The following is a 13,044-nucleotide window of genomic DNA, read 5'->3' as shown; positions in this document are numbered from 1 at the left end:
GGACAGTCACAGCAGGGTCTCGAGTCCAAGTCCCTGGTATTTATTTTAACAGCCTGGCAGCCAGGCAGCAGCAGCAGTACAGGGTTCCCGGCTGACCAGCACAGGCCTGGGGCGACAGCTTCTGTCCGCTCTGCCCAGGTCAGTGCCAACTTAGACCCCTGCTCCCTGGCCGCAGAAAGACAGCAGCCTCAGAGCAGCCAACCCCCCTCCCGTATTTTGCTGAACCAGCTCCAGGAAAGGAGGTCTTGTTTTCGAGATGTGCTTGGACCCAGAGAATGGCCCTTCCACCAGACGTTCTTCTCACAGTGGTCCTCTGGGGTTTTCACTTCTTTCCTTCCACAAGCACTCTCCCGCTTCTGGGCCCCAGGGGTGTTAGCACAGCACGGGCCTGGACCACAGGCCCTGGACATTGGGGAGGCTCGCATCCGGCACCAGGTGGCGACACAGGGCAGGGCTGTCTGCGCGGGCGGAGAGCTGCGCGCACAGGGTGGCGAGGCGGCAGGTCGCGCCGCAGGGCTCCGAGGGCGGGTGGCCCTTATGGTAGAGAAACCAGAAGGTCTGGAAGAGCTGTGTGTCCCTCCGCATGCGGTACACCAGGTCGTGCCAGGCGGTGGGCAGCGCGTTGGGCAGCCCGTAGGTTTCCCGAGCCCGATAGAGGAGATGCCAGTGCGGCGTGGCTCCGGGCTTGTTAGCCTCCGTCAGGTTCAGGATGTAGGTCTCGTGGTCCAGGACCACGTGAGAACTCCCGGAGTAGTTGCCGTCTATTTGGTAGACGCGGTACCCTGCAAGGAGGGAGGGCTGACTGGACACGGAGACGGCAGGGCCACTCCAGCAGGGAGGCGCAGCTTGTCCCCCGGGGGGCCCTGGCTCCAGCTCGCCTTCCTCTCTCCCAACCACCTCCTTCATCCCAACAGTTTGCTTCCGCCTCACTCACCAGGATTCAGGCCGATGTAGGTGGTGGCACTGGGCGCCAGGAAGGCTACAGACAGCGGCCGGCTGAGGGTCTCTTCGTCATAGAAGACCTCAAACTCATCCACGTGGGTGTGACCGAAGAACTGACCAGCCAAGGTGTTCTCATACCTGGCCAGAAGACACGAATCACATTCAGAAGATTCTAGTGAGGGGGAGAAGAGGATCTGACAGGAGAGGGTGCTTTCTTTGTCCATCCAGTTCAAGGATGTAGCCTCCCCACCCCATGGGGCAGTGGGGGATGGTGAGATGCCCGAGGGAATTTCTGACCTTTAGACTCTTGAAAACCACTCCTGCCTGTAACACACCTCCCTCCTACCTCTCCACAATTCTGTAATAATTCCAGCTCCAGCTCTTCAGGCAGTGCCCTGGGGGAATGTGGCCAATTATGTGCACCTGTGGGGAGGGTTAAGGAAGGTTTTCAGGAGAAGAGGGGTCCAGGCAGCTCTAGCTAGGATAGCAGGTGTTCATGTCTCCAACAAGGGCTGGCATTCCTGGCCAGAGAGAGGGGGAGCAAGTGAAAGGACTTTCTAAGGGTGACAGTTGAGCTGAATCCCCAGGGAACACTGTTGTTGTGAGTGCCAGAAAAACAGAGCTTCTCTGCCTACTAGTACTCCAGCACCAGACAGGAGTCTGCTTGGGAAGGGCCTGCTCTTCCCTCCCACCCCCTGGCACCTGCCCACCGGCTGGGTTCCCACCACCCTCTCACTTTGTCTCCCCGGTCCTCAGCGGCCTGAAGCTCCTCCACCAGCCACTGGAGCTGTCCAGCAGGATCTGTGGAGTTGATCAAGAGCCAGAAGTTCTCACGGGAACAAAAATTCATGTTGAGAGAGATGAGGCGGAGGCCAGGGCGTGGGGAAAGGGCATAGAACCCTCCAAATCTGAAACAAAGTGAATACAGGTCAGCATGCATTCATATGGCCCCAGGTGCCTAGTCCTGTGCAGGAACCTGGGTGAAGGAAAGAGGCACCCAGGATGATCCCTACTCTCATGCTCACATTCTGGTTGAAGGTCAGACAGCACTGACTAGAGGGCCTGTGAGACCGGAGAGTGGCTCAGAGGACTAGAGGCTCTAGGAGCTCAGAAGAGACAGAAAGTGGCCTAGAACAGGAAGTCAAGGTCGTACAGAGAGAAGAGGGCCCGGACCTGCCTAGGTGAGCTGGAAAAATTGGGATGTTAAAGGGGGAAGGCATCTTAGAGAGGGCCAACATGAGCAAACACATAGACTGCCATGCAGAAGGGGAGCTGCTAGCCCTTTGAAGGAGGGTGCCTGGAGATAAGGGTGGAAATGGAAAGTGGGGTCAGACTGGGAGGGGAGTGAAGCGAGCTGAGGGCTCAGGCAGAGCACTCACGCATGATGCCAGTTCCCGACTCCCTTCGCTTTCATCCATCTTTCTCCTCCCTCCCTGGGTTTCCGTGGGTCTCAAATACCTGAGGGTGTAAAGGGCTTCAGCCGGCAGCCAGGGCTCCCATGCCTTGGCCATCGCCTCATAGAGCCATTGGGAAGACTGGTTGCCCTTTATGAAGGGGGGAGGGAAGCCATTGACAGGTGTGCTCTCGTGGTTGCCCACAGCAGGGTACACCGGCACAGGCCCCAGGAACTTCTTCACAAGGGCTGTGACAGTGGTCAGCGCCCGCAGCTGGTCCTGACGAGACTGCTGCCAGACGTTGTGAGCAGGGATGTCGCCTGTCCAGTACACCATATCAAAAGGGCCGGCGGGGCCCAGCCCAGCCAACAGGCTCTCCAGGGTTCGCAGGGGCAGGTCACACTTGCTGTACTCGCCCCAGTACCCAGCACCGGGCTGGGAGGCAGGCGGTGGGCCAGAATCCCGGCGGCAGCACAGTGGGTTCTCACAGTTGGGGTCTGTTCCCTCCAGGTAGTCGTGATCCCAGTGCAGGTCAGTGAGGAAGAGGACGCGGCTGACAGGGGAACCTGGGGCCGGGGGCTTGGGCGGCTGGGGGGGCGGCTTTGGCACGGCTGGCAGAGAGATGTTCCAAGAGGAGAAGATGTCCCAGTGCCCGCAGGAAGAGCCCAGCAGCAGACCACAGGCCTCCGCCGGGCTCAGCACTGAGCGTGTCCACACCTCCACCATGTCGTCCTCGAAGAGATGGACAGCTGATTGGCACACAGCAGGCGGCGCGATCTTCAGCAGTATGCACAGCTTGATGGCCACGGAGCCCACCCAGGCCACACTGCCCTGAGTCTGCCATGGGAAAACCAGTGGTGAGGTGTCAGAGACAGAGTAGAGGGAACAGGCCGACCCTGGATATGATAGACCCTTTGGGCTTCCATACCCACAGTGGGGCTGGAACAGACTCCACCATGGTGAAGAGATAGCAGTTCACACCTGTCTCCCACAGACATCGCCCTGTGACTCAAGCAGCACCAGGCCAGCACTTCCTTTTAAGCTCAGTGGCAGTTCAGGCCTTTGCTTGCCCGGCTGACTTTCTCAGACACTGTCTGCTGAGGGCCCTGAAATCTGGACTGGACAGAATGACAGACTGACTAGGATTTGGGGACACACGCGAGGACAGGACCTTGATTTCCCAAGGAAACCTCCTCCCCCTCCCCCCCCCCAACCAGTGCTCATCATAACCCCATGAGGGACAGTCAAGGCAGCCCAGACCCAACTAGTCCCACATCTCTGGATATTTCTTAATTCAGGTTCCCTTTTGGGTAATGGCTAGCCCTAGGCTAGGTGTGGTGCTAGGTGTAAGGTGGAAGGGATTCAGTCAGGCACACCAAACTGGGAGGCCTGCCCTCACCAGCTGCTGGCCTTCCTACAAGTGACTTCAGCTCTGGGGCCTCTATTCATTTGTAAAGCAGAGAGAACACTAATGAAACCACTAGCAGGCTACATTTAACCTGTATAAAAGGGCTAGCACAGTGCCCAGCATTAAACTTGCACTGTTTCCTTACTTCACAAGGTCACAGTGGAGGTGGAGTGGTGGTGTGCAGTCAAAGGGTAAATTCAGCACAGTCTTGTGGAAGACAGTCTCTCCGTCAGTGATGCTCTTGGAAACCCCAGAGCACCGGCCTTAGCCCCAGCCCCTACCCCCAGCTAAGCCTTTCTGGCCTGTCTCCCAGCAGCCCCTGTAGCGCTCACCCTCAGCCCGAAGTCGATGGCGGTGAACAGTCCTTTGCAGGTTGGGCAGGTGAGGTTCCACCAGCCAAAGGCCTCCCGGAGCTGGGGCGCTATGCGAATGAACTTGGCGGGATGGCCTTGGGCAGGAAGAGGGTGGGCCTCCACAGGGGACCAGAGAACCAGGGAGTCGGGCAGCGCCAGCGCCAGCGCCAAGGCCAACCACAGGAGCCTCAGGCAGGGGGCCCCCAAGGACCTGTCCGATGCCCGCTCCCGGCCCGACTTGGGGCGGCCCTGGCCGGGAGACACTCCAGGGCGGGGCATCGCCCGGCTTCTTAGATCAGGCTGGTTCGCCTGCCCGGCCCCGGCTAGAGTAGGCCCCAGTAGGCTCTCGGGATCCCAGGCGGTGCCAGGGACACCGATTACCCCCCCGCGCAGTCGGCTGACTGCTCGGAGAGAAGCCACAAAGCAGCTCCACCCCTTCCTCTTTCTGGGTTCCGCAGCAGCTGATCGCGGTGGCTGGAAGCCAGGGCGCAGCTAGGGAGGCGGAGTAGACGCGGAGTGGGCGGGGCGCGCCTGGGACCTGCCCAGGCTCCCGCCTGCGATCCCACCCCGGCCGGGACTGCGGCGGGAGGCCGCTGTCGCCGCCCAGCCCTTGCTGGAGCCCATCTAGTGTGGCTGCTGAGAGGCTCCTTCGAGGCCCCTTAGGCAACTCCTCTCACTCAAATTCCTGGAATAGCTAACTGCCAGGCCCACCGGGCTTTAAACTCGAAGCGGAGAGGGCAAGAGCTGGTGGTGGTGGCGGGGATGCCACCAGTGAGGCAGGGATGCTTACTCTGTGTCTGTTACCCCTCCGCCCAGAAGGTGCCAATCCTCAATTTCCTGTGTTCTGCCACTAGTCCCTACACCCGTGAGTCGCCCTGTCTTTAGTCGCCCAATCTCAGACTTCTCTAAGTGGAAGGGACCCTAGGCTTACCCATGCCTTCATTATATGTTTGAGGAAACGCAGGCTCAGAGATGGTAAAGTGGCTAGTTGAGTTGAGTCAGTCGCTCAGTCGTGTCCGACTCATTTTCAGTAACATGGATGCATCTAGAGATTATTATACTAAATGAAGTAGCTCAGAAAGACATGACAATCTGTGGCTAAGAACAGATTAAAGACCATACACCCAGGAACATGAGTTAGAACTGGGGTCTTCCACCTTCCTGTATCCTTCATGTTGAAAGCGATCATTTACCGAGTGCTATAGGATGTCCAGGCACTGAAACAGGCATTTTATAACGACTAATCCTCAGTTCTAGCAACAACTCTAGAAAGTTAGTATAATACTGTTATTATCTCCATTTTACAGATGGGGAAACTGAGGCACAGGGTAGTTAAGTGGCAGAATAGTGATTAAAACCTGAACTGTATCTCAGTGCTTCTCCAGATCCACAGAACTATCAAGTTCCTGTCAGTTCTTGCCTTTGAGAAATTTTTCTTTTAAAAAAAATTCATTTATTTCTATTTTTGGTTGTGCTGGGCTTATTTAGTTGTGGCAAGTTGGGGCTACTCTTTGATGTGGTGCTCAGGCTCTAGGCCCACCGGCTTCAGTAGTTGCAGCACACAGATTCGGTAGTTTTGGCTCACGGACTCTAGAGTGTAGGTTCGGTAGTTGTGGCCCTTTAGCCTAGTTGCTCTGCTGCATGTGGAATCCTTCTGGACCAGGGATTGAACATAGCAGGTGGATTCCTATCCACTGTACCACCAGCGAAGTCTTGAGAATTTTTTTCCAAGTGACCCTTGCCCCCAAGTTCTATGAGCATCATATCAGATAGAGTAATTATAGTACAGTAGGAAATATATTTGGTCTTTAGTCCAGTTTCTGGCACAGAGCTCCTGAAACTTTTTGAATTTTCTGATAGGAGTGTCTTTTGTTATTTTTACAAGCCCTTTTCAATCACACCTGAATTTATGTTAATTAGGTGAATTAAGGTGGGGCCCCTAATTAGCCTCAGGATGGGGCTGATCACTGGGAAGAACTAGTGATCAGAGTGAGATGTTTTGGTCTCACTCTCAGTCTCCAGGTTGGGAAAGAGGGCTGGGGATTGAGCTCTATAAAAACTCTCAGAGCGCTTCTGGGTTGGTGAACAATCGAGGTGTTGAGAGGATGGTATACCTGCAGAGGGCATGGAAGTTCTGTGGCGGTCCCCCTCACATGCTTTGCTCTGTGCATCTCTTTCATTTGGCCATTCCTCCATTGTACCCTCAGTATTAATCAGAACATGTAAGAAGGTATTTTGCTGAGCTCTGGAAACTGTTCTAGCAAATTATCAAACCTGAGTAGAGGGTCATAGAATCCTAGAATTTACAGCTGGTTGGTCATAAGTATAAGTGGCAATCTGAGACATTTTGTAAGCAGGTAGGGAAGGGGGTCCCCAGAAGGAAAGAATCAGATATAGCTTTTAGACGTAAGAGAAGCCATTTTGGGCCTAAGCCATTTTGTGATCTAGTCTGACACAACGTCTGCCCTTGAACGGGCTTGTGCGGTATGCTCGGTTGTGTCCAACTGTTTGTGACCCCATGGACTGTAGGCCACCAGGCTCTTCTGTCCGTGGGGATTCTCCAGGCAAGAACGGTGGAATGGATTGTCATTTCCTTCTCCAGGGGATCTTCTTGACCCAGGGATTGACTGCATGTCTCCTGCATTGACAGGCGGATTCTTTATCTGCTGAGCCACCTGGGAAGCCTCCAATAAAGATCTTAAGGGAAAAAAAAGAACAAGACTTTTCAAGCAAGAGAAGTAACCAAAGCAAGGGTAATAAATCAGTTGTAAAGACTCCCAGTTCTGTTTCAATGGTAAATGTTAGCCTGAAGCACTTTCTTGAGCTGTTTTTCAGAATTTAAACCCTTTCTCTGAGTGAGTACCCAATTCCTAGATGAACTGGAACCTAAAGGATGCTGCTGCTGACTTTTTCTGACCCTTGGGACTTCAATCAACTAAAGCTGGAACTCTGTCATGCTCTGCTTCTATTCCCTGCAGAATTCTCCTGCTCAAGCCCCTTCTTGTATATGTATGCATCCTTAGCTTAAAACTTCCCCAACTTTGCTGTTTAGGGAGATACTACTTTGGGAATGATTCCTGATGTTCATCTTACTTGTTACAAGTAATAATTTTTTTTCCCTCCTAATCTCTGTCTCCTTTGCATCTTTTGGCTTGACACCCACAAAGAGCTGAACTGAGTTTTCTGGTAACATTGTGACTGGCTATGTTGCAGGAAGGGAGCTGTTGGAGGAAACAGGCATACTGACAAAACAAGAAGGGGTGGGGAAGGGGTGGGAAGGGGTGGAGAGCAGCAGGATAAGGGAACCCAGGAGAACTGCTCTGCCACGTGACCCGCCATCTCATTTTATGGCAATTGGGTTACTTTCCAGGTTGTCTCTGCCCTATCATTCTCACTCAGGGTCTTTTCTGGTGGCATGCACACCCCTGAGCCAAGATGGATTCCACTGAGAAGAATTCTGGGAGACTGGTAGGACATTTGGACTGGAGTCTCTTCTCTCCCTTTGACCTTTCTTGAGTTCTTCTAATGGGTGGTAGCTTGTTAGTTCTGCATTCCTTACCAGGACCTCTTGTTGTTAAGATAACTCCTGCAAGTGGCTACTATCTTGCCTGGCCAGGGCAGGTGATTTCAGTCAGTGTTTCCCTAACATCTGGAGTGGGGACAAGCTTGTGGGACTGACCCGTTTAATTTGTGGGATCTGATCCTAACTCCAGGTAGATCGTACCATAATTTACTTGAATTTTAAAATTAGTTGGTGTTGGAGAATTGGTTGGTGTCAGAGAAAACTCTTCCAGAATTGGTGTCAGAAGTACAATTTGCTAGCTGGGCCCTAGCTCGTGGAATCTTGTGATACCGGAAGAGATAGAATGGAAGAGCAGGGGACGAGGAACCTTGATGAGGTTCCTGGACAAGGAACCTTGATGAGGAACTAGGGGACGAGGGTGGCCACATAGTCACCCATGGTATGAGAGAGCAGCTGTGCTGTAATCCATTACCAAAGGTAAATTTTACCAATGGAATTTAGAGAGAGATCCAACTCCTGGGGCATTGTTCACTAGAATCTCGAGGAAATGGAAACTAGTAAGAAAAAAAGCAAACTACACAATCTCTTGGTTATTGATATCTGTAGTAGCTAAACAAAAATAAGAGAGAGTGTTGGATTGGTTTGAGCTTCAGCTAATGGCCCCAAAGCCACCGGCAAAGGGAAAATATTATGTGGGGATAACAGAGAGTAAGACTCTGGTCACCAAGGAGACAAAGCCAAGAAACTACTAAAACCAGGGAATATAATGTGAAGGAATTGCTTTATTTTAGAGATTAGTATCATCAACTTCTTAAATAGCCTTCAATGAAATGCATTGTGAGAATGACTAATTTGGGGATAGTATTTTTTAAATGCTACAGAATGGAAGAGTATGTTTAGGTTCATACAGGACCTGTAGCTTACTATGGAACAATCCCCAGTGGTTATGCATGATCCAGACACACAGTAAGTTGTTCCTGAGGAAATGGCTGGCCTGCTGGATTGGATAAAAACCACTGTAATGCTTGTTTACCCTGATAAGTTTAACTATTCAGCAACCCCCATTAAATGTCAAATGGAACACTTCAGATAAAGAAGCTGATCTGCTTCATGTGCAGGCCATGTGGAATGGATTTTACGATGACCAGGATATTCACTCCCTTGATCTTGAGTGACCTCGGCCTGCAGCAGCTTAAAGTGGGCCTTTGGTTCCCAGCTAGAGATTGAGGTCGGGTCACAGTGGTAAGAGCACTGAATCCTAACCACTAGACCAGTGATCAGTGACAAGGCCCTGGCTCTTCAGCTTTGCAGAGAAGAATTCCCACAAAAATGGAAAGTAGTGAAACCAGTAAAGTATTTATTAGGGGGGAAAAAGTACAGTACATGAGGATAGACACCTGAGAGGACCTGCAGAGAGAGTCTCTGAGTTGCACCCTCGTGACAGTTTGAATTACTTTTATGGGGCATTTCTTCTGGGTTTCCTTTGGCCAATCATTTTGATTTGACTGGTTCTGAGTCCGTATTTGGTTTACCTAAGGAGTCTCCCATATGTGCATGTTCATCTCTTAGCAAAGATGGATTCTAGTAAAGAGACTTATGGGTAATTGGCATTACTTACTATGAAGTGACATCCCCTCCCTTTTTGACCTCCAAGGAGCCTTTCTGTGCATATGTAGTTGGGGAGGTCTCCTTGACTTCGAGAATGAGGAATATATTGTCTTTTATCTCTTACCTGGGCAGGGCCCAGATTCCTCCATCATCCTGTTTTCATGGAGTTTCTGTCCACAGAAGATAAGGTATTCAGCCAGCAGCCCTGCCTCACCCTGACTACGCCCAGTACCCAGGACACGGTAAATGCTATGGTTAAGCAGGCTTCTTTTTCATGGACACCACTGTTGCATGGACGCCCCATGTAACTTTACTGCTACATAATCAATCACCAGTCCGAGAATTCTTATTGGATCCGTTGTCTTCCCTTCTCATCCATCTTACAGATGCTAATAAAAACCTTATATTAATTAGCAGGAGAATGGGGAGATGTGGATGGGAGAATCGAGGGACTCATCCCAACAGGATGGATATCTTTAGATGGTTATCAAGAAAGGGAGTTCAAGTAGCCCCATTTCTCCTTACCTGTTTCTGCTCTGAGTTTCTGTCCTTACTAACAGGGGACACTGATGACCCTTAGGGCCCGCATTCTAGCTGTTCTCCAAGAACTTATTTTCAAAGGTCTTGTAAGCAAAAAATGTTATATATATATATATATATCATTCCAGATCTACAAGGTTCATGTATCGCAGTTGCCTGCATAGTTAAGAAGCAGATCTAAAGAATAATTTCAATGAGTCCAGATTCTTGTATCTTCCCATACATGGAAAAGAATGAAAATAACTTGAAATACCTGTTCTTTGTGATTAGCAGCAACTTTTGATGTTCAACCAAATGTTTGTTTTCCCAGCAAAAACCTCATATATATTCTTATTCTTCCCTAACCTCTTTGGAGCAGTTCCTCAGAACTTTTGAGATGCTGACTCCTGCTCTCAGTTTAGTCAGTTCAGTCGCTCAGTCGTGTCCCACTCTTTGCGACCCCATGGACTGCAGCACACCAAGCTTCCCTGTCGGTCACCAACTCCCGGAGCTTACTCAAACTCATGTCCATCTAATCAGTGATGCCATCCAACCATCTCATCCTCTGTCTCCCCCGTCTCCTCCTGCCTTCAGTTTTTCCCAGCATCAGGGTCTTTTCCTGTGAGTCAGTTCTTCGCATCAGTTGGCCAAAGTATTGGAGTTTCAGCTTCAGCATCAGTCCTTCCAATGAACACCTAGGACTGATCTCCTTTAGGATGGACTGGCTGGATCTCCTTGCAGTCCAAGGGACTCTCAAGAGTATCCTCCCACACCTCAGTTCAAAAGCATCAATTCTTTGGTGCTCAGCTTTCTTTATAGTCCAACTCTCACATCCATACATGACCACTGGAAAAACCATAGCCTTGACTAGATGGACATTTGTTGGCAAAGTAATGTCTCTGCTTTTTAATACGCTGTCTAGGTTGGTCATAGCCTTTTTTCTAAGGAGCAAGCATCTTTTAATTTCATGGCTGCAGTCACCATCTGCAGTGATTTTGGAGCTCAAAAAAATAGTCTCTCACTGTTTCCATTGTTTCCCGGTCTATTTGCCATGAAGTAATTGAACCAGATGCCATGATCTTAGTTTTCTGAAAGTTGAGTTTTAATCCAAATTTTTCACTTTTTCAGTTTCATCAAGAGGCTCTTTAGTTCTCAGAAAGATCCCCAATTAAACTTAACTCACAAATTTAACATTGTGTGTTTTTCTTTCAGTTGACAATCTTTATCTTTCACTTGTGTCTCATCTCCTTAATAACATCATTTTTGATCACTCCCTGCTTTTTCATTTGCCCAGTCCCCTTTTTCACAATGATTTCACATATATTGTTGCTTTTGATAGAACCATCACTTGCTACATATTTAACGTCCTTATTCTTATGGACACGTGATCGAAAACCTCTCTTCCCCTGATATGGATGACATTGTTCTCCAGAAATCAAATTCAGAGAAAGAGATTAACATGCAAAAGATTTGGGAATTCCCTGGTCATCCAAGGGTTAAGATTCTGCCCTTTCACTGTTGTGGGCCTGAGTTGAGTCCCTGGTGGGGGAAAGAAGATCCCATGGCTAAAACAAAAACAAAAATGAAACAAACAAACAAAATAATGCAAGAGGCTTGTTAGGAGATGCTCTGTGGAAAGAAAGGGAGGGTAGCAGCATTGGGCAGAGGGACAAGTTGAACTGTGATGCTGTCTCCACAGAGGCTTCAGTAGATTTCATGGGAGTTTTGAAGCTGAGATGACCCTTCAGAGTTGTTCTGAAATAGGACGAGGGGCTTGCTTCATTTGGGGAAATCCCAGTAGCTAATCCCAGAATAGTAACCGATACCCCTCATTTTCCTCTTCTGTACCTTCTAGATTTCCTTCACCCCTAGCTAGCACCTCTGTTGATTTCAGTGGCTTACCTGATGGTGTGACCCAGACTTTTCTCTTCAGGAATCTGAGCCCCAGTATCCATGCTGTCCTAAGTCAGAACTGCTGCACTTGTCATGACCATCAAAATAGAGCAAAGCAGGGGAGTATCAAGAGGCTCCCAAATGAATCAGCTAGTGCCAAACATATCCCCCTATGTCTCCTTTGGTAACAGCTATCCTATCTCCCTTTATTTATTTATGATCACGCTGCACAGCTTACAGGATCTTAGCTCCCCAACCAGGGATTGAACCTGTACTCTCTGCGATGAAAGCATAGAGCCCTAACCACTGGACAGACAGGAAATTGCCCCTTCCATCCTGCCTCCCCTTGTTCCTGTGACAGGATTAGAGTTGAGAATTTTAAGTTGTTTTTTTTAAATGCTATTTATTTACTAATTTTTGGCAATGCTGTGCCTTTGTTGCTGCACGCAAGCTTCCTCTAGTTGCAGTGAGCAGGGACTACTCTCTAGATGAGGTGCACGGGCTTCTCATTGTGGATCACGGGCTCTGGGGCAACCCCTCAGTAGTTGTGGTGTATAGGACTAGTCTGTGCCGCCCCCCAACCCCACCCCGCACCCGCCCCTGGCATATGAGATCTTCCCTGACCAGGGATCAAACCCATGTCCCCTGCCTTGACAGGTAGATTCACTGGACCACCAGGGTAGTTGGGGTTCCAGTTTTGAACAGTGATTGGCAGAGGGATAATATGGGTTGGGACTGTGAACGTCCTAGTTAATTTGGGAAGTCTTATCCCATTTGGGGTGCCTATGTTCCATTGTATTAGGAAACTTACTCAAATTCTGTCCAGATAACTAGAAATAATAATTTTTGGGCTACCTGTGAAACTGGAAATTAAATCTGTTGTCAGCAACCAAGAACTGATGGGGAAAGGTCTCCCTCTTGTGGAATTTCTAGAAAGTACAAGAGACCTTGAACAAATGGCATCTTCTGACAGGCAGTTCCAACCAGGTGTGCACAGACCCCTCCAGGGCAGAGGAGTGGCTAAGGGGTGGGTTTTTAGAATCAGCTTCCTGTGTTAGAATCCTGGCTCTGCCACTCGCTAACTGTGTGACCCTGCAAAGCATGTCACCTTCTAAACTTCCATTTCTTCCTTCCTGTGTGACATGGAAATAATAGTACAGAATTTTGGTAAAGATTCAATGAGATAAAGCATTGTTGTTCAGTTGCTCAGTCACGTCCAACTTTTTGCAACCCCATGGACTGCAGCACACCAGGCTTTCCTGTCCATCACCAAATCCTGGAGCTTGCTCAAATTCATGTCCATCGAGTCAGTGATGCCATCCAACCATCTCATTCTCTGTTGTCTCCTTCTTCTCCTGCCTTCAGTCCTTCCCAGCATCAGGGTATTTTCTAATGAGTCAGCTC

At 49.9% G+C, this 13,044-nt stretch overlaps 1 protein-coding gene across 1 annotated transcript; it reads right to left on the bottom strand.

The window, feature by feature from the left end:
• Nucleotides 1-19: 19 nt before the first annotated feature.
• Nucleotides 20-4,541, bottom strand: SMPD1 (sphingomyelin phosphodiesterase 1). Its single transcript, XM_065945120.1, has 6 exons — nucleotides 4,077-4,541; nucleotides 2,401-3,173; nucleotides 1,679-1,850; nucleotides 1,289-1,365; nucleotides 935-1,080; nucleotides 20-782 (listed from the first exon to the last, which is right to left on the bottom strand). The coding sequence occupies exons 1-6, from the start codon at nucleotides 4,374-4,376 to the stop codon at nucleotides 373-375; spliced, it is 1,878 nt and encodes a 625-aa protein (XP_065801192.1). The 5' UTR covers nucleotides 4,377-4,541; the 3' UTR covers nucleotides 20-372.
• Nucleotides 4,542-13,044: the final 8,503 nt, after the last annotated feature.

The sequence above is a fragment of the Muntiacus reevesi genome, chromosome 9 (assembly GCF_963930625.1).
Source record: "Muntiacus reevesi chromosome 9, mMunRee1.1, whole genome shotgun sequence".
In the NCBI taxonomy this organism is placed as follows: domain Eukaryota; kingdom Metazoa; phylum Chordata; class Mammalia; order Artiodactyla; family Cervidae; genus Muntiacus; species Muntiacus reevesi.
This window is presented reverse-complemented; position numbering and strand designations above follow the sequence as displayed.